The sequence below is a fragment of the Rhinopithecus bieti genome, unplaced genomic scaffold, assembly GCF_001698545.2.
Source record: "Rhinopithecus bieti isolate Rb0 unplaced genomic scaffold, ASM169854v2 scaffold_21412, whole genome shotgun sequence".
In the NCBI taxonomy this organism is placed as follows: domain Eukaryota; kingdom Metazoa; phylum Chordata; class Mammalia; order Primates; family Cercopithecidae; genus Rhinopithecus; species Rhinopithecus bieti.
Window position 1 is genome coordinate 1976182 of NW_016811643.1, and position 20434 is coordinate 1996615.

The 20434-nt window shown below is 42.0% G+C and overlaps 1 protein-coding gene across 2 annotated transcripts in view; it reads right to left on the reverse strand.

Annotated features, from left to right (window-relative positions):
* Positions 1–20434, reverse strand: part of RNF121 (ring finger protein 121) — a 67026-nt gene that overhangs the window by 28632 nt on the left and 17960 nt on the right. For both annotated transcript variants that reach the window (XM_017894339.1, XM_017894340.1), the window contains exons 2-3: positions 8911–8948; positions 4998–5139 (exon numbers count right to left, since the gene is read on the reverse strand). In XM_017894339.1, the coding sequence (XP_017749828.1) occupies positions 4998–5139; positions 8911–8948 (180 nt within the window). The remainder of the gene's footprint in view (positions 1–4997; positions 5140–8910; positions 8949–20434) is intronic.

Sequence of the window (20434 nt, forward strand, 5' to 3'; positions counted from 1 at the left end):
AAAAATGCAAAAAGTAGCTGGGTGTGGTGGCACGAGCCTGTAGTCCCAGCTACTCAGGAGGCTGAGGCAGAAGAATCGCTTGAACCCAGAAGGCAGAGATTGCAGGGAGCCAAGACCATGCCATTGCACTCCAGCCTGAGTGACACAGCGAGACTTTGTCTCCAAAAAAAAAAACAAACAAACAACAACAACAACAAAAAACATATAATTATTACCTTCCAAAGTAGGAAGTCAATATATAATATTTAAAAGTAGAAAATTATACATCAGTATAAACATGTTATTTAAAAAACACAAATATTATATTTAAATAATATAAAGTAGAAATTTATACATCAGTAAAAACATGCTATTTAAAAAACACAAGGCCAACTGTGGTGGCTCATGCTATAATCCCCACACTTTGGGAAGCTAAGGCAATAGGATCACTTGAGGCCAGGAATTCAAGACCTGCCTGGGCAATACAGCGGGACCTAACTCTACAAAAAATTTAATCATTTGAACCCAGGAGGCAGACGTTGCAGTGAGCCAAGATCACACCACTGTACTCCAGCCTGGGCAACAGAGACCCTGTCTCAAAAAAAAAAAAAACAAAATTACTATGCAGTCATTAGTTTAAGAGGATGATATACACACCAATACGGATAGATATTTGAGATAGTATTACGTGGAAAATGCTGCAGAACCTAATGGATGTCAAAAACATCTAAAAATTTATAAACATATACTTGCAGATTTTTCCTATCTATAACAAATTGATTAACAGTGGTTCCCTCTGGACACTTTTGATTTCTATGTCACATACTGTTATATTGTTCAAATTTTTGATAACAAATATACATAACTTTTGCAGAATGAAAACCTCATCCTGTCTCTAGGCAGGTCTGCTTCATCCTCTAACAAGAAGACAGGCCTTCACCTCTTATGGGTAATTCAATTTGATACAGATTTCAGAGCTAACTGGGAGGACTTCAAGATGTCCAGTCAACCATTCCATAAAAAATCACAAACATCCCCTCCACAACGTTCCTGACAGGAGGTTGCTAACTCCTACTAAAACACAGCTTGTAATAGGAAGACCAGGCATGGTGGCTCACGCCTGTAATCCCAACACTTTGGGAGGCCAAGGTAGATGGATTGCTTGAGTTCAGGAGAGTGAGACCCGCCTGGGCAACCTGGCAAAACCCTCTCTCCACCAAAAATACAAAAAATTAGACTGGTGGTATGGCACGCACCTGTAGCCCCAGTTACTTGGAAAGCTGAGGTGGGAGGATCACCTGAGCCTGAGGAAGTCGAGGCTGCAGTGAGCCAAAATCGCCAAACTGCACCACTGCATTCCAGGATGGGCAATCAGAATAAGACCTTGTCTCAGGGAAAAAAAAGGTACCCAACTGGAAAGGAAGAAGTGAAACTATCTCTACTTTCAGATGACCAATTTTACATATAAAAAATCCTTTAAAAATACTTTAAAAACTATTAGAGCTAATAAATTCAGCAAAGTTGGAAGATTAACAGAAAACGATCTGTTGAAGTTCTATATATTAGCAATGAATAATTCGAAAAGGAAATTTTTAAAAATTCCATTAACAATGGCATCAAAAAGAATAAAATACTTAGGAATAAGTTTAACAAAGGAGGTGCAAGACTTGTACACTGAAAATTACAAAACATTGATGAAAGAGATTAAAGACCCAAATAAATGAAAAGATACCCTGTGTTCATGTACTGGAAGATTAATATTGTTAAGATGGAAACATTTCCCCAAACAATCTAGAGAAATCAATCCAATCCTTATCAAAATTCCAACTGCTTTTGTTTGTAAAATGGAAACGTTGATATTAAAATTAATAAGGAATTGCAAGGGACTCAGAATAGCTGAAATAATCTTGAAAAAGAAGAACAAAGTTGAGGAACATACTTTCCAATTTCAGAACTTACTACAATGCTACAGTAATCATAACAATGTGGTACCTGCAAAAGAACAGACATATAGATCAACGGAATAAAACTGAGAGTACAAAAATAAACCAACGTATCTTTGATCAGTTGATTTTTGACAAGACTGCCATGACCATCCAATGGAAAAAGAAGTCCTTCAATAAATGATGCTGGGACAACTGGCTATCCACATGCAAAAGAACGAACCTAGATCCTTATCTCACACCATTTACAAAACTCAAAATGGACCAAAATCCAAACGTAAGAGCTAAGACTATAAAACTCTTTTTTTTTTTTTTTTTTTTTTTTGCAGTCGGGGAGGTGAAGGAGTCTTGCTCTGTCATCAGGCTGGAGTGCAGTAGTGTGATCTTGGCTCACTGCAACCTCCGACTCCCTGGTTCAAGCCTCAGCCTTCTGAGTAGCTGGGATTACAGGCATGTGCCACCACGCCCAGCTATTTTTGTATTTTTATTAGAGACGGGGTTTCACCATGTTGGCCAGGCTGGTCTCAAACTCCTGACCTTGTGATCCGCCCACCTCGGCATCCCAAAGTGCTGGAATTACAGGCGTGAGCCACTGCACCTGGCCAAGACTATAAAACTCTTCAAAGAAAACATAGGGGTAAATCTCTATGACCTTGGATTTGGTAATGGATTCTCAGATATGACACTAAAAGCACAAGCAATAAAAGAAAAAATAGATATACTGGACTTCATCAAAATTTAAAACCGTTTATGCGTCAAAGGACACTACCAGTAAAGTGACAAGACAAGACAACCGATAAAATGTGAGGAAATATTTGAAAATCATATATCTGATCATGGTCTATTATCCAGATTATATAAAATACTCTAACAACCCAACAAAAGACAAAATTTCAACCAAAATTGGGCAAAGACTTAAACGAACATTTCTCTAAGGAAAATATACAAATGACCAATAAGCACACGAAAAGATGCCCAACATCATTAGTCATTAGGGAAATACAAATCAACACCACAATGACATCCACATCCACTAAAGTAGCTATAATAAATAAAATTTTTTTAAAAAAATGGAGTGAAAGAAGTCTTGATGAGAATGTGGAGGAATGAAAAACCCAATCCACTTTAGGTTAGAATGGAAAATTGTGCAGCTTCTGTGGAAAACAGTTCGGCAGTTCCTCAAAACATTAAACACAGAGTTATCACATGACTCAGCAATTCCACTCCTAGGTAGATTTCTTTTCTTATTTTCTAAAGATATGAGTTTAAGTTTCTCAGTGTAAGATGTGCTATCATGTTAGCATATCCTCTCACCAATAAAATTTAGCATTATGTTTACAGGATGTGGCAGTAATGAGAAAACTGCACATTCCCAGTACAACAGGCCTCATTAAGTCACAGACACGTTTCCTGTTAAGAATTAACTAGTGGCCAGGCGCGGTGGCTCAAGCCTGTAATCCCAGCACTTTGGGAGGCCGAGACGGGCGGATCACGAGGTCAGGAGATCGAGACCATCCTGGCTAACACTGTGAAACCCCGTCTCTACTAAAAAAAATACAAAAAACTAGCCGGGCGAGGTGGCGGGCGCCTGTAGTCCCAGCTACTCGGGAGGCTGAGGCAGGAGAATGGCATAAACCCGGGAGGCGGAGCTTGCAGTGAGCCGAGATCGCGCCACTGCACTCCAGCCTGGGCGACAGAGCGAGACTCTGTCTCAAAAAAAAAAAAAAAAAAGAATTAACTAGTGAATAACACATCAGTGGTTTTCTAACAGTGCTATGATGAGTCCTAGAGATTTCAGAGGGGGAAGCAGGGGTGTTAGGGTTACCCAAACCTCATATCAAGCAGAGCAGCCTCAACTGTTTTCCAGATTGAGTTTTTCCTTAAGATAATGTTTAAAGAAAGGATTCCACACTTAAGGAAAAAGTTCTTATTGAAAATTACTGCAGTGCATATATGCATACTCACTTTCTTCAGAATAGGTTGTAAAACTATTTGCAGATTAGCCAAAATTATATAATTTAAAATATTTCTACATATAAGCCCAGAAATGCCAAGGGGGCTTTCACTCATTTGAGTTTACTGCACCCCCTGGCTCAAGCAATTCTCCCACCTCAGCCTCCCCAATAGGTGGGATTACAGGTGTGTGCCAACCACTCCTGGCTTGTGTCTTTCCACCTAAAGTGAATTTACTATAGACAGCATATCGATAAATGAGGAGATTTTTAAAACCAATCCGCCAATCTCTGTCTTCTAATGGAAGAATTTAATCCATTTATATTTAAAGTGATTACTGATAAGGAAGAATTAACTTCTGTCATTTTGCTATTTGTTTTCTGTATGTCATTCCCCCCACCCCCATTTCATCTATTACTGTTTTTTCTTTTCTTTTTTTTTTTTTTTTTTTTGAGACAGGGTCTTGCTCTGTCTCCCAGGCTGAAGTGCAATGGCACGATCACAACTCACTGCAGCCTTGACCTCCCAGGCTCAAGGAATCTTCCCACCTCTCAGCTTCCCCAGTAGCTGAGACTACAGGCGCAGGCCACCACGCTCAGCTAATTTCTGTATATTTTGTAGATACAGGGTTTTGCCATGTTGCCCAGGCTAGTCTTGAACTCCTGAGCTGAAGCCATCTGCTCAACCTCAGTCTCCTAAAGTACTAGGATTACAAATGTGAGCCATCACACCCGGCCCTTTTTAAAAAAAAGTTAGATTAGTGTAATCTAGATCCTGCAAGATTCATGAGAGGCTTAGTTTTCCCAGTCAAGTGATCTTTGCTCTCACCAATTGAATAGTTTCTGATGATTATTTCCTTCATGAATCTGTCCCACAATGTTTCGAAGGGAAGACCTATCTTTTCTGCCTATGAACGTAGTCTTATGTTCTATCCTTTTCACCCTCTGAATCACCTGACCCTTAGACACACACACTCCCAAATACACTATTCATCATTCATACATAAAGTTCATTGTTATTGTCTTTCTCTACCTCCATGTGGCCTGGGTTAGGCTGGGCCCTAGAATACTTAGAAAGGGTCTCTTGATGACTGACAAAGAAGTAAGAAGCAAAGTGGCTTACATTGTAGGAGCGTGGGTGCCTCTGTTTCCACTGCACCAGGAGCAGCTGGGCCACCACCAAGGTAGCGATGAGGATGAGGACCATTTCAGCATGCATAGCTTCGTGGCCACGGTGTTTGGCATGCATGCGTGCATGCTCGACCCTGAAAGCCAAACACATGGGGTGAATCAAGTCAGGGATGCTGTAGTGATAAAGGGACAGTGCTTTCCAGGGACATCCCACTAGTACAAAGCTCGGAACACATTCCCTGATTCATAGCTGCAGGGTACCACACAAATTAGGGGCTAGGACACACACCCTAACAGACAGGCATGTGGAGATAAAATACAGGCTCTACAGACCCCAGCAACCAAGCCTAGATATTGGAATTAGAGCTAAGTGGTCTGCTGCCTGCCCCCATGGCAGAAACTACTGACACCTTTCCTGTAACATGAAGGAGGTCCCAGGAGAAACCCGCATCATTGCCCATTTCAAGCCTATTTCAACCTGACGCTGGAATGAGTAAGTAACCCAAAGAGGTTATAGCCATAAAGTCTCATACTCTCAGTCACCAATATTTATGATAGCAGTAAAGGAGTAACACTGCAAAGGTATGCTGATTCCAGGATTAAAGTCTTACCTTTATTCATTCTATCCTCTCTGCCAGGGTCAGAAATCCTTAAGACTAGTTAAAGCCTAAAAACTCTGGACTGCTTCACCTTTATATTAATCCAACAGTGACTTTACCCTCAGTATCCACAGGTAAACAGCCTCCTCAAAGGCTCAAGGAAGTTTAGTAATTAGAGAGTACAGCTGGAAACATTTTATTAATCTAAAGCTGGCATTCTCTGTTCTTAAAGACTGGCAGCCAGTGATTCCCTCGGCCAACACTGGCTAAAAACTTGCTCTAAGAACAGTCACTACTACCACTCTGGGTCACAGTCATCCAAAGGAGAGGGATGAGGAAGGAATTAGAGGCTGGGTGCAGTGGCTCACACCTGTAATCCCAGCACTTTGAGAGGCTGAGGCCGGAGGATCACTTGAGGTCAGGAGTTCACGATGAGCCTGGCCAACATGGCAAAACCCCGTGTCCACCAAAAATACAAAAATTAGCTGGGTGTGGTGGTGCATGCCTGTGATCCCAGCTACTTAGGAGGCTGAGGCAAGAGAATCGCTTGAACCTGGGAGGTGGAGGTTGCAGTCAGCCGAGACTGCAACACTGCACTCCACCCTAGGCGACAGAATGAGACTCCGTCTCAAAAAAAAAAAAAAGAAATAGAAGAGAAGAATTAGAGAGAAAATCAAATACATCAGAAAGTGTGGAAAAGGGAAAATTTAAATAAATAATAAAATCAAATACAAATGTAACTTGAGTCATAAGCTTTTATACAATTCCCATTACACCAGGATATTTAGGACGGAGGAAAATGACAACATAAATGGTATCTTCAAGGAAGTTCCATGGGCAGTGAAACATTAACAGCAAAAATAACCTGGAAGGATGAATTATAGATAAACAACAAAGCAAATATAACAAAAAGTTAAGTGTAGAACCCAGGTAGTTAAGTATAAAGGTGTTCACTGTACAATTCTTTCAACTTTTCTACGTATTTAAAGTTTTTCTTAACAAAATGTAAGGGGGGAAAACTTGGTGGGCAGAGTGGGGAAAAGAAAGGCCAGTCGGTAAGCCTCAGCATCTAAGGGTTCATCTGACATAAAACTTTACCCTGGGTGGGAGAATCTGACAGAAAGATAATAGGATTGGGAGTTCGAAACTTAGATTCACGCCCACCTATATGGCCCTGGCCAATTAACCTCACATCTGTACATCACAATTTCTTCATCTGTCAAAACGAGTCCATATTTTTTCTGCATGCCTCAAGAGTTGTTGTGAGAATAGGCTAAGAGGGTAGAGCACACTTAAAAACACCTAAGGGCTATGAGGAGTTATAAAGATAGCAAGAGATAAGTTTCTTGTTCTCAGACAACATATATGTGAAAGGATATGGACAAAATGAAGTCAAAGAATGATCTAGAAAAGACCAGAGAAGTCATCCAGTTCAAGTTCCCACCCAATGCAAAAATCATTTTTGCAATCTTTGCTTGAATACTTCCACTGGCTGAGAACACATGCCTTTTAAGGTAATCTATTTTAGAATCAGCAGTATCTGGCACATTGTAGGTACATATATACATATTCTTTCTTTTAGAGAGAGAGTCTCGCTCTGTCATCCAGGCTGGATAAACTGCAGCCTCGAACTGCTGGGTTCAAGGGATCCTTCTACCTTGGCCTCCCAAAGTGCTGGGACTACAGGTGGGAGCTATCACACCTGGGAAGGTACTAATATTTGCTTATAAATGAATAAAATCCCAATGCTTTAGGGACAGAAAGTTCATTGCCTCTCAATATACCTTGACTATTAAAGACATTTCTGACAATGAGACAAAAAAAATCTATCTTCTTATAGCTTCAGTCCATTAGACCTAATCCCATACTCCATAACAACAAAGGACATAGGGGCTCTTCTTTCCCAATGCTACCGCTTCAAAGATTTATCATGATGTTATTCAAACAAAACAAAACTATCCTGATCCTACCACTATTTTCCTGTGCCCTTTGAGGCTAACAGTTCTAGATCTTTTAATCACTATTCATATCACATGATATGAAGACTATTAATCCGGGTTGTCTTCTACACATGATCCAGTTAAAGATCTTTTTAATAATACGCCATGCTTAGAACAAAATATTTTTGACCTCAGCAGAGCAGACCACAGTGGCACTGTCACCTCTCTTACAGCAGATAGCATATTTCTACAAACATCTAAATTATTCAGAATATTTTGGTAGCTGAGGTACACAACTGGTGCATACTGAGCTTAAAATCACCTAAAATCACACTGGGTTTGTCATGTGAACAGATATTTTTGCCATTCTATGTTAAATCTAAATAAAATCAATAGGTTTTTTCTATTACATTCTACGGTTGATATCACCTCACTGGTTAGTCACCTTGTGAAGTTCACGGGGCAGGCACTCTGAAACCCTTTTACTGATGAGAAATCATTACAAGATATATGTTGACTCATTCTATTTACAAAACAAGTTAGTTGCAGAGTTGAGAACAGAAGATACATCTCCCATTTTCTTAACCAGAGCTCCCCATCCTATATCATGGATAATGATGATGATGTTAATGATAATCATCTTCGAAGCAGTTAACACTTACTGGAAGCTTACCACATGCCAGGCACTCTTCTAAGAATTTCACATATATTAATCCTCACAACTCTATGAGGTATAGATATTGTTATGATCTTTATTTTACAAATGGGGCAAAGTAAGGTTGTGAGAAGTAAAGTAACTTGCTCAAAAATCACACAGCTAGTAAATTGTAGAAATGGTATTGAAACTCAGATAGGGCCGGGCGCGGTGGCTCAAGCCTGTAATCCCAGCACTTTGGGAGGCCGAGACGGGCGGATCACAAGGTCAGGAGATCGAGGCCATCCTGGCTAACCTGGTGAAACCCCGTCTCTACTAAAAAAATACAAAAAACTAGCTGGGCGACGTAGCAGGCGCCTGTAGTCCCAGCTACTCGGGAGGCTGAGGCAGGAGAATGGCGTAAATCCGGGAGACGGAGCTTGCAGTGAGCTGAGATCCGGCCACTGCACTCCAGTCTGGGCGACAGAGCGAGACTCCGTCTCAAAAAAAAAAAAAAAAAAACTCAGATAGATGATTTGGTCCAATCATCTACTTACACAATCAAGACTAAGAGAGCAACCCAGGTACTTAGAGAGATCCCAAAAGTCCAGTCCTACTGGTCATGAGCCACTGCCTCCTACTGACAGGAAAGCAAAATGGGTAGAGGTATCACTCAATTAGCTGGGTTAACCTGAACTTCCTAGACTGCAAGGCCCGAACCGCCACACTTACCTCCATTGCTCCTCTGGAGAGAGGTCTGACATATCAACCTGTAGAAAGACACCACCAGAAAAATCCGTTACTGTCTTAAAACTGTGCCTGCCAATATAAGGTGCTCACACATTTATCAGTATCTTCAAGGAATTAGAGAAGCTTCAAGTCTTAGTATCTCTATGAAGCCTTACCAACCATTCTATTTCACACTGATCTCTCCCCTCTTTAACCACCTAGTTTGGCTCATGTCTATGACTGAATGTGTTGCACGTCTGTGCTAGGCAATAAGGGCAGAAGAGGACAAGAATCCTTAACTCCAAAGATGCTCACAGCCTAGTGAGAAAGACAGACATAAACAGAAAATTTATCTATTACATAATAAAGACTAGCTATAGAATAAAGAGGTACCTTGCCTTTTAACCTTTTAACCCAAACTGGGGTGTTTTAGACTAGGGAAGGCTTTATGGAGGAGATGTGGATTATCCAGAAGAAATAAGAGAAATATGTTCTAGGCAAAAGGACTAACATAGACAGGAAGGAATAAAATTGCATAGTACACAAGCAATTGAGTGTGGCTAGAGCAAAAAGTATCAATCAGGATTAGTGGGAGACAGAGTTAAATATAACACCATATGACTCTAAATGGCCCTATGGTAGCCATTAGGCTACATTGGACCCGGGCAAACTGAACTTAGTTCTTGCCCTGCTGCTATTAACTAACAATAACACTAGTCATCCAACCTCAAAGTTCTGGTTCTATTTGGTAGTCTTATCTTTTCAGAGCTTGTTTTTCAACTGTGGCACTACTGATATTTTGGGGTGGTTCATTCTCTGTTGAGGAAAGTGTCCTGTACATCGCCATAGCATCCCCCTAGTTGAAAACCACTGCTCGCCGGGCGCGGTGGCTCAAGCCTGTAATCCCAGCACTTTGGGAGGCCGAGACGGGCGGATCACAAGGTCAGGAGATCGAGACCATCCTGGCTAACACGGTGAAACCCCGTCTCTACTAAAAGTACAAAAAAAAAACTAGCCGGGCGAAGTGGCGGGCGCCTGTAGTCCCAGCTACTCTGGAGGCTGAGGCAGGAGAATGGCGTGAACCCGGGAGGCGGAGCTTGCAGTGAGCCGAGATCGCACCACTGCACTCCAGCCTGGGTGACAGAGCAAGACTCCATCTAAAAACAAAAAAAAGAAAAAAGAAAACCACTGCTCTAGAGTAATACTATATTCTTTGAGTTTAGGGCTCAAGTCTTCTACCTCCTTGCAGTCATACACAAGCATACCCAAGTACTCAGTACATAAGTCACTCAATGCATTCTTATACTGAATTGAGCTGAAAATGTTCTTTGATCTGATCTACAGAAGAGAGACAAGGCCTTAGAAATACTCAAATCAATCAACAACCATTCCTTTAGTACTTAAGATGTTCAAGGTCCTCTTACCCACTGTTCTGATAACTTCAGGAAAGTACCGTAAGTTGAACATTTGAAATAATAACACAGGTAGAACTCCATTCTACTACTGAGTCAAATAAGCACATATTTACCAGGCATCCTTTATGTATGTGTACTGGAAATGTCCATCACTATTGAAGGCAGGCTTTCCAGCTTCTACATCTCCCAGCTAAGTCAAAAAATAAATTTACCAGGACTTTGCCTAACCAATCTGGGTAATGAAGTCAACATCCCTCCTTCCTTTTCCTACCCACACTGCCTCACAGAATTTATTCAGGTGCCCTGACTCAGGTCTTCATCTCCCAGAAGAATAGAGGTCAGATACTATGAGAGGACACATACGAGGTACCTGAGCAGGCAATTATGAATCACACTTCTAAATAACAATCCATGCACAGGTTTCAAGCTACATGTCAAAACTCTTTTCTTCTTCTTCTCCAACTTGGACCTGCATCTTACCAAGCCTGCCTATTCACTGTCCCAAGACATGTGGGAACCATTTCTGTCTCTGGGCCTTTGCATACCCTTCCCACTGCTTACAATGCCCTTCCCTATTTTTCATCGTTGTTGTTGTTGTTTGTTATCCACATCCTAGCTATCCTTTAAGAACTCAGCTCCAACTGCAACTTTCCTGATTCCCTAGCCTAGGGAATTTGGTCCTCCGCCTTTCTCCAGCATGGATATTTCTCTTTTTTACTCAAAGTGTGGGTCATGGACTGGCAGTACCAGCATCATCTGGGTGCTTGATAGAAACATAACATCTCAGGTACCACTCCAGACCCACTGAGTCACAATCTGCCTTTTAATAAGAACTCCAGATGATCAATATGTACATTAAATTTGAGAAGTACTGTTCTATGTTAGTCATTCAGTCTCATGTTATCTTAGACATCCTTTCTAAATGGTCTAACTGCTTGTCTCTAGCACCAGGATAGGGCAAGCAAGTGATCTGGGGCTCAAAATTTAAGGAAGCACGCACTCTCAGGTACCCATCCTGCACTTGCATGACCTTAAGAGTGAATGGCTCTCTAAAGTTTATACCCCAGCACCTTGTTTCCCTCACCCTCGTCCTGGCCCTGTATATGTTTATTTGCTTCCATCCCATGAACCTATTAGTTCCCTCAGAGCCAAGACACACTTTATACTGATTTATGTCTTTCAAGGAGAATAGCACAGAGCTGAGCATATATTAAGCACTCAACGAGTACTTGTGGAATTGAAGAAAATTCTCTTTATTAAGGGAAGCAAGTATGCTGACAAACCAGCACCTCACCTGCAGATGCTTAAATTGTATAGAGTAAGCAAACACTTGAAAAATAACTAACAAGCATCTGGGAAAGGAGTATTCATCTGACACCAGGGAAATCATCTTAAAAACTAGGTAACAAAACAAAGCAACTACCTGTTCAAGGAAGCAAATCCAATGAGGGGGAAACTAGGAAAATCTGGAATACTAGGCCAGGCATGAAGGTGCCTCTCTTTGACATAATGGACCAAGCATGCTACTGTCTATGGCTTAGTTTCTCCATCTAGAAAATAGAGAAATAAGACTTCTGACTTCATTATAGAGCTGTGAATAAAGTATAATCAAGGTGATCAAGTGATTTCACTGCCTTTCCTCCTGGGAAAGTGGACATATTTTAAAACTACTAGAAGAGGATAGAGATAATTGAATGTTGGTGAAGCAGAGGACAGCAATGCTGTCAGAGCCTCAGGGAAAGCAGCTCAGAAGGGCAAGCACTAAGGCTGAGACTAGACTTGAGGCTTAGAGGATCATTAGCACTTCATGGAGTACTACAAATGTTAAGAGTAAGACATGATCTGGCTTTAATATTTGCCTCCTGACCAAAAAAGGTTATTTAAGTTACATCCAAACCAGTCTTCTGGCTCCAGTAAAAAAAATAAGGGAAGGTATAAACTATGGCTATAATTAACCTGTACCATCTGGAAAGACATCTTTATTTGCTCCCTCATTAAGGAGTTTATTCATTTGGGGCCAAGCACTAACCCAGTCTGAAGGCACCTTGTCCAAAGTTCAGGTGGCTAATTAGGTAAGGCTCTCAAGGTAAGGGTACTTACTGATTCATGAGCCCTTATCCAACTCCTAAGACCTACAGCTTCTTAATGCTAGCCAATCGCTCCCAACTAGGATCGCACAAGGCCCCCAGTCATGCCCAGATTTGAAAGATGTTAAACCAAAAATAAATGCTAGGCAGAGAGCAAGAGAAAATTTTGCAAAGATGGAAAATGATGAGAAGTTGACTGCTACATTTTTTTTAGGTGCAAAAGACTCAGTGATTCACTAATGTATGCCCACAAACAGGTCTCCTGTCCCCCCAAAATATCATAAACTCTATGATCTCTGCATCTGTAGGCAGGCTGCTCATTTTGTTCCTTAAGGCCCTTTCTTTAACCAAACCACATTCTGCCTTACTGCAAAACTCTGGCCAAATCCTTCTGGTCTCTAGAAGGCTCTTTAGACAGACCCCATTTATTGAAGAACCATCTACTGCCTTGCTACGTGTGGTCTACAGCCTAGCACCAAGAGTACCCTGAGAGCTTGTTAAGAAATAGAAAATCACAGACTCCACCCCAGACCTCCTGAGTCAGAATCTGAATTTTAATAAAATACTGAAGTAATTCATATGTACATTAAAGTTTGAGAAGCACTGCTACTACATCCCAGCACTCATATTCAAAAATTGCATCTACAGCCATATGCATCTGTACACCTGACTCTTTATTTAACAACTTTACAGAGATCTAACTCACATACCATAAAATTCACCCACTTAAAGTATGCTGCTCTGAGGTTGGGCATGGTGGCTCATGCCTGTAATCCCAGCACTTTGGGAGTCTGAGGCAGAGGATCTCTTGAGGCCAGGAATTTGAGACCAGCCCGGGCAACACAGCCAGAACCCATCTCCACGAAAAATAAATAAATAAATTAGCTAGGCGTGGTGGCATGCGCCTGTAGTCCCAGCTACTTGGGAGGCTAAGGCAGGAGGATTGCTTAAGCCCAGGAGTTTGAGGTTACAGTGAGCCCTGATCACAGCAATGCACTACAGTCTGGGTGACAGCGCAAGACCCTATCTCTAAAAAAATAAATAAAATGTACTATTCTGTACAAAATCTCAGACAAGAGGAATTTTTTTTCTTTGAGTTCTATTGTACAGCATGGGTAATACTGTTCATAACAGAATATTATACATTTCAAAATTGCTGAGAGTGAATTTTTAAATGTAGTCACCACAAAAAATGTTAAGTATTTGAGGTGATCAATATGTTACTAGCTTGATTTAATTATTCCACATTGTATTTATAATTTTTTATTTTATGTTTTTTTTTTTTTTTTTTTTGGAAAAGTTCTCGCTCTATTGCCCCAGCTAGAGTGCAGCGGCGCGATCTCAGCTCACTGCAACCTCTGCCTTCCAGGCTCAAGTGATTCTCTCGCCTCAGCCTCCTGAGTAGCTGGGATTACAGGTATATGCCACCACACCCAGCTAATTTTTGTATTTTTAGTAGAGACAGGGTTTCACCATGTTGGCCAGGGTGGTGTTAAACTTCTGACCTCAAGTGATCTGCCCGCCTCAGTCTCCCAAAGTGCTAGGATTACAGGCGTGAGCCACCGAGCCTGGCCATGTATTTATAAATTATAACATCACTCTGTATTCCACAAACTTACACAAATATATAAATTGTCAATTTAAAATTTTTTAAAATTAAGTATACTATTCAGAGAATTTTAGTATATTCACAAAGTTGTGCCACTATCACCACTATCTAAGTTGAGAACATTTTTGTCACCTCAAAATAAAATCATGAGCCAGTTAGCAGTCACTCTCCCTTCTCCCTGCAGCCCAAGGCAACCACTAATTTACTTTATGTCTCTATCTATAGATTTGCCTATTCCAGACAATTCATATAAATGGGATCATAAATATATGGTGTTTTGTGACTGGCTTCTTTTCACTTTGCATAATTCTTTCAAGGTTCATCCACTTTGTAGCATGCACTTAGTTCATTCCTTTGTATTGCCAAAGAATATTCCATTGTATAAACATCACATTATTTATCCATTCATCAGCTGATGAATGTTGGCATCATTTCTACTTTTTTGCTATTATAAATAATGCTACTATGAACATCCATCTTTAAATTTCTGTGGGAATATATGTTTGCATTTCTCTTGAGTGTATACCTAGAAGTAGAATTGCTGGATCATATGGTAAGTCTCTGCTTAACCTTTTGAGCAACTAGCAAACTGTTTTCTCACAGCAGCTGTACCATTTTATAGTCCCACCAGCAGTGTGTGAGGGTTCCAATTTCTCCATATCCTTCCCAGTACTTATAATCTCTTTCTGATTAAAGCATCCAGTGAGTACAAAATGGTATCTCAATGTGGTTTTGATTTTCCATTTCCCTGATAGCTAAATGATGTTGAACTTCTCTTCATGTGCTCTTTGGCCATTTGTGTATCTTCTTTGGAGAAAAGTCTATTCATAGCCTTTATCTATGTTTTTTTTTTTTTTTTTTTTTGTCTTTTTTTAAAAAGACAGGGTCTTACTATGGTGCCCAGCCTGGAGTAAAGTGGCTTTTCACAGGCATGATCATTGTACATTAGAGCCTCAGATCCCTGGGCTCAAGCAATTCTCTCACCCCAGCCTCTGATGTAGCTGGGACTACAGAGGACTACTGTCTGCAGGGGCCTGGGTTGTATCTCACTCCCACTTTTCACCCTAAAAAATTGGTTCAGGGCAACAAACTACCCTTCTCAGTGAAGAAAAAAACAATGTACATCCTAATCTGGCACAGGTCTTTACTTGCTGTATGTCAATGGATAGGGTACCTCTCTCTACACCTCAGTTTCCTCATTTATAAAATGAGAGAGTTGGCTTAGATGACTTTCATTATTGCATTTTTTTTTTTTTTTGAGACCGAGTTTTGCTCTTGTGCAATGGCACAAGCACTGCTCACTGCAACCTCCGCCTCCCAGGTTCAAGCGATTCTCCTGCCTCAGCCTCCCCAGTAGCTGGGATTACAGGTACAAGCCATCACGCCTGGCTAATTTTTGTATTTTTAGTAGAGACAGGGTTTCAACCTATTGGCCAGGCCAGTCTCAAACTCCTGACATAAGTGATCCACCAACCTCGGCCTCCCAAAGTGCTGGGATTACAGGCGTGAGCCACCATGCCCAGCTATATCAATAAAAATCTACCAAGCGACTACCATATGCATACACCAAAAATGTCCATCACTCAGAGGATGACCTCCCACCTGGCTTCAAGCATCTGCTAACTATAAAGGGCCCTAAACTCTGAAACCCAATCCTCTACCTCTTTGGCTGAGCAACCTAGCATTTCACACAACTCAGCACTGATCAACTAAACAAAAGAGAATTCTTTTTTTATGGTTTTTGGGTTTTTTTGTCTGTGTTGTGTGTGTGTGTGTGTGTGTTGCTGTGTTTTGTTTTTGAGATGGAGTTTTGCTCTGTCACCCAGGATGGAGTGCACTGATGCAATCTTGGCTCACTGCAACCTCTGCCTCCCAGGTTTAAGCAATTCTCTGCCTCAGCCTTCAGAATAGTTGGGATTACAGGCACATGCCACCACGCCCGGATAATATTTTGTATTTTTTTTCAGTAGAGATGGGGTTTCACCATCTTGGCCAGGCTGGTCTTGAACTCCTGACCTCGTGATCCACCCACCTTGGCCTCCCAAAGTGCTGGGATTACAGGTGTGAGCCACCACGCCCGGCTGTGTATGTGTGTTTTAAGATGAAGTCTTACTCTGTCGCTCAGGCTGGAGTACAGTGGCACGATCTTGGCCTCCTGGGTTCAAGCGATTCTCCTGCCTTAGCCTCCCAAGTAGCTGGGATTATAGACACACACCACCAAACCCAGCTAATTTTTGTAGTTTTAGTAGAGATGGGGTTTTCACCATTTTGGTCAGGCTGGTCTTGAACTCCTGACCTCAAGCGATCTGCCTGCCTGGGCCTCCCAAAGTGTTGGGATTACAAGCATTAGCCACCATACCTGGCCTGTTTTTGTTTTTTTGAGACAGGGTCTCACTCTGTCGCCCAGGCTGGAGTGCGGTACTGCAATCATAGATCACTGCAGTGTCGACTTTCCAGGCCCAAGCAATCCTCCCGCCTCAGTTTCCTGAGTAGCTGGGACTATAGGCATGCACCACGACACCCAGCTAATTCTTAAATTTTTTGCAGATAAGGGGTTTCCACATGTTGTCTAGGCTGCTCTTGAACTCCTGGGCTCAAGTGACCCGCTCACCCCAGCCTCCCAAAGTGCTAGGATTACAGGCGTGAACCACCATGCCCAGCTGAGACTTCATTCTTTCACAAAACATTAGAGAGGAATAAGCCCAACCTTTGCCCTTGATGTATTCACAGTCCAAGAAGTAGGGAGAGACAGACTATTAAACAAAATATAGTATGATAAGGATAACCTTTGACATATACACAAAATGCTGTGTAAGCGCCAGAGAAAAAGATTAGCTAGCTCATGAACCTGGTAGGTTCAGCACAACCAGGCTGACTGTCTCTATCTGGTGGGGTTCAGATACTGTGGTCTTCTGTGTGATTAAGATAACAAGTGAAGTCCAAAGGTTCACAGGCTACCACATTTGTAGCTCCCCATTCTCCTCTCATTCACATTCTTCCCCAACTCCTTAGCTTTGCCAAGAATTCAAGGCTAATAAGTTGAAGTAGAAACCTCATCTTTCAGGCCACCAAAGTCATAAATCAGCTGGAGATCATGCAGACACTGGATATGCTTAGCCTGACAAGGGTGGCACACTTTGGGCAGTGAAGTGAAAGTAGATGTTGGCTGTAACAGCAGATGTGGCTGCTGCAGCTGCTGCCTGCCCTTCACCCCCTCCCCTCCTACCATCATCAGAAAGCACATCCTCCAGGCCAGTTGAGTTGGTAAGTTTTTGTTTTTGTTTTTTGAGACAGTTTCACTCTGTTGCCCAGGCTGGAGCGCAGTGGCACAATCTCGGGTTACTGCAACCTCCACCTTCCAGGTTCAAGCGGTTCTCGTGCCTCAGCCTCCCAAGTAGCTGGGGCTACAAGTGCACGCCACCACACCAGGCTAATTTTTGTATTTTTAGTAAAGATGGGGTTTCACCATGTTGACAAGGCTGGTCTCAAACTTCTGACCTCAAGTGATCCAACCGCTTCAGCCTCTCAAAGTGCTGGCATTACAGGCATGAGCCACCGCACCTGGCCAAAAAGCTTTTTAAATTAAACTTTTCAAATTTGGGAGCACCTAAGTTTGCTTCTTTGGTTCTTCAATTGCTATCCCATCAAATTCCTATTTTTCAGTCTGGCTTCTTCCTTACCTGGTCCTCCTCTCTCTCTCTTTCCTATATGCACTGCAGTTTTCCATATACCCAAACATTTTACCCATCTTTAAAGATCTAATCCAGGTGTCACTTCCTCCAGAATCCTTCAGAACAGAGCTATCCTATAAACTCCTAAGGCCTTTACAGCCTGGACGGTTCATGTGCTGATCATATCTAAATATCTATAAAATCTACCTTGAGTTTTTCATTGCCATAGTGCCTTAGTTCAGATTTTATCCCTTGCTCTTTCTCTAACAATTGCAGTGGCCTCCAAAATGATCTCCTCAACTCTAACCTTGCCAGCACAGATTCATGACACAGGAGCAGACACAGTGATCTTTATTAGACACACACCTGACTGCATCATCCTACTACTTTGACAAACTTTAATGACTTTCTATTGCCTTGGGGTTAAAGTTCAAATTCCTTAGTAGCACACAAAAGGGACTTCATAATATGGCCCACCCAGCTATCTTATTTCACCACTCTCCACCAAATGGCTTATATTCCAGCCACACTGAACCATCTATCTCTTTCATCCCTCAGTGCTTTCTTTGGCTACTGCTGTCTTTTCTCTCTAGAATTCTCCCCTCACTTTCACTCTTTCACTGCCTTTTTTTTTTTTTTGAGACAGGTCTTACTTTTACTTTGTCACTCAGGTTGTAGCACAGTGGCTTGATCATAGCTCACTGCAGTCTCAACCTCCTGGGCTCAAGGGATCCTCCTGCCTCAGCCTCCTGAGTAGCTAGGACTATAGGCACATGCCACCATGCCTGGGTAATTTTTCCATTTTCTGTAGAGATGGGGTCTCAATATGTTTGCCCAGACTGGTCTAAAACTTCTGGGTTCAAGTGATCCTCCAGCGCCAGACTCCCAAAGTGATTGGATTACAGGTGTGAGCCACCATGCTTAGCCATATCATCCATTTTAAGTGAGAAATTCAATTATTGTTAGTATATTTAAAATAAGATGCAACCAGCCAGGCACAGTGGCTCACATCTGTAATCCTAACACTTTGGGAGGCCAGGCAGGCAGGTCACCTGAGGTCAGGAGGTTGAGACCACCCTGGGCAACATGGTGAAACCCTGTCTCTACTAAAAATGCAAAAGTTAGCCAGGTGTGGTGGCGCATGCCTGTAATCCCTACTATTAGGGAGGCTGAGGCAGGAGAGTCGCTTGAACCCGGGAAGCGGAGGTTGCAGCAAGCCAAGATCACACAATTGCACTCCAGCCTAGGTGACAGAGCGAGACTGTCTCAAAAAAAAAAAAAAAAAAAAGAGCCAGATGTGGTGGCGAGTACCTGTAATCCCAGCTACTCCGGAGGCTGAAGCAGGAGAACCACTTGTACCCGGGAGGCAGAGGCTGCAGTGAGCTGAGACGGCACCACTGCACTCTAGCCTGGGTAACAGAGGGAGACTCTCTCCAAAAACATGATGATAATAAATAAAATAAAATAAGATGCAACCATCTTATTTTAAATGATTTCCATCACAAAACAAACAAACAAAAAAACACAGAACAACAAAAAAAAAACCTCATGCTCATTTACTAACTCCTCATTCCCACCCCCAAACCCTGGTAACCATTAATTTCTTTTATACTGCTATATATTTGCCTTTTTTGGACCTTTCATACAAATGAATTCATTCAGCAGCTGAGTGTGATAGCATATGCCTGTAAACCCAGCTACTCTGTGGAGGGTGAGGGGGAAAATCGTGTGAGTCAGGAGTTACAGACCAGCCTGGACAACACAGCAAGACCTTATCTCAAAAATAAATAAATTCATTTATTGAGTATGTGATCTTTTGTGACTGTCTTCCTTCACTTATCAAAATGTTTTCGGCCAGGCGCGGTGGCTCACGCCTGTAATCCCAGCACTTTGGGAGGCCAAGGCAGGCGGATCATGAGGTCAGGATATTGAGACCATCCTGGCTAACACGGTGAAACCCCGACTCTACTAAAAATACAAATAATTAGCTGGGCATGGTGACGGGCGTCTGTAGTCCCAGCTACTCGGGAGGCTGAGGCAGGAGAATGGCGTGAACCTGGGAGGCAGAACTTGCAGTGAGCCGAGATCGCGCCACTGCACTCCAACCTGGGCAAGAGAGGAAGACTCCGTCTCAAAAAAAAAAAAAAAAAAAAGTTTTCAAGGATCACCCATCACCCATGTTATAGCACTTATCAGGAGTTCACTCCTTTTCTTACTAAATAATATTCCATTGTATAGCCAGACACATTTTATTTATCCTTTCATCAGTTGATGGACATTTAGGTTGTTTCTACTTTGGGGCTATTACAAGTAACGTTCCTATCAACTCTTGCGTATAAGTTTCTGTGTCAATTTTTCTTTCTTTCTTTTTTTTCTTTTTTTAAAGACAGAGTCTTACTCCCAGGCTGGAGTGCAGTGGCACAAACATAGCTCACTGTAGCCTCGACCCCCTGGGCTCAAGTGATACTCCCACGTCAGCCTCCCAAGTAGCAGGGACTACAGAAACGCGCCACCGTGTCTGGCTATTTTTTATTTTCAGGGGAGACGGGGTCTCCCTGTGTTGCCCAAGCTGGTCTTGAACTCCCAGGTTCAAGCGATCCACCCTCCACAGCCCCCCAAAGTGCTGGAATTACAGGTTTAAGTCACTGGACCCGGCCTTTTGCCCATTTTTTACTAGTTTTTTTTTTTTTTTTTTTATTGATGAGTTGTAAAAGCTCTTTATATGTTCTATAGACAAATACCTTA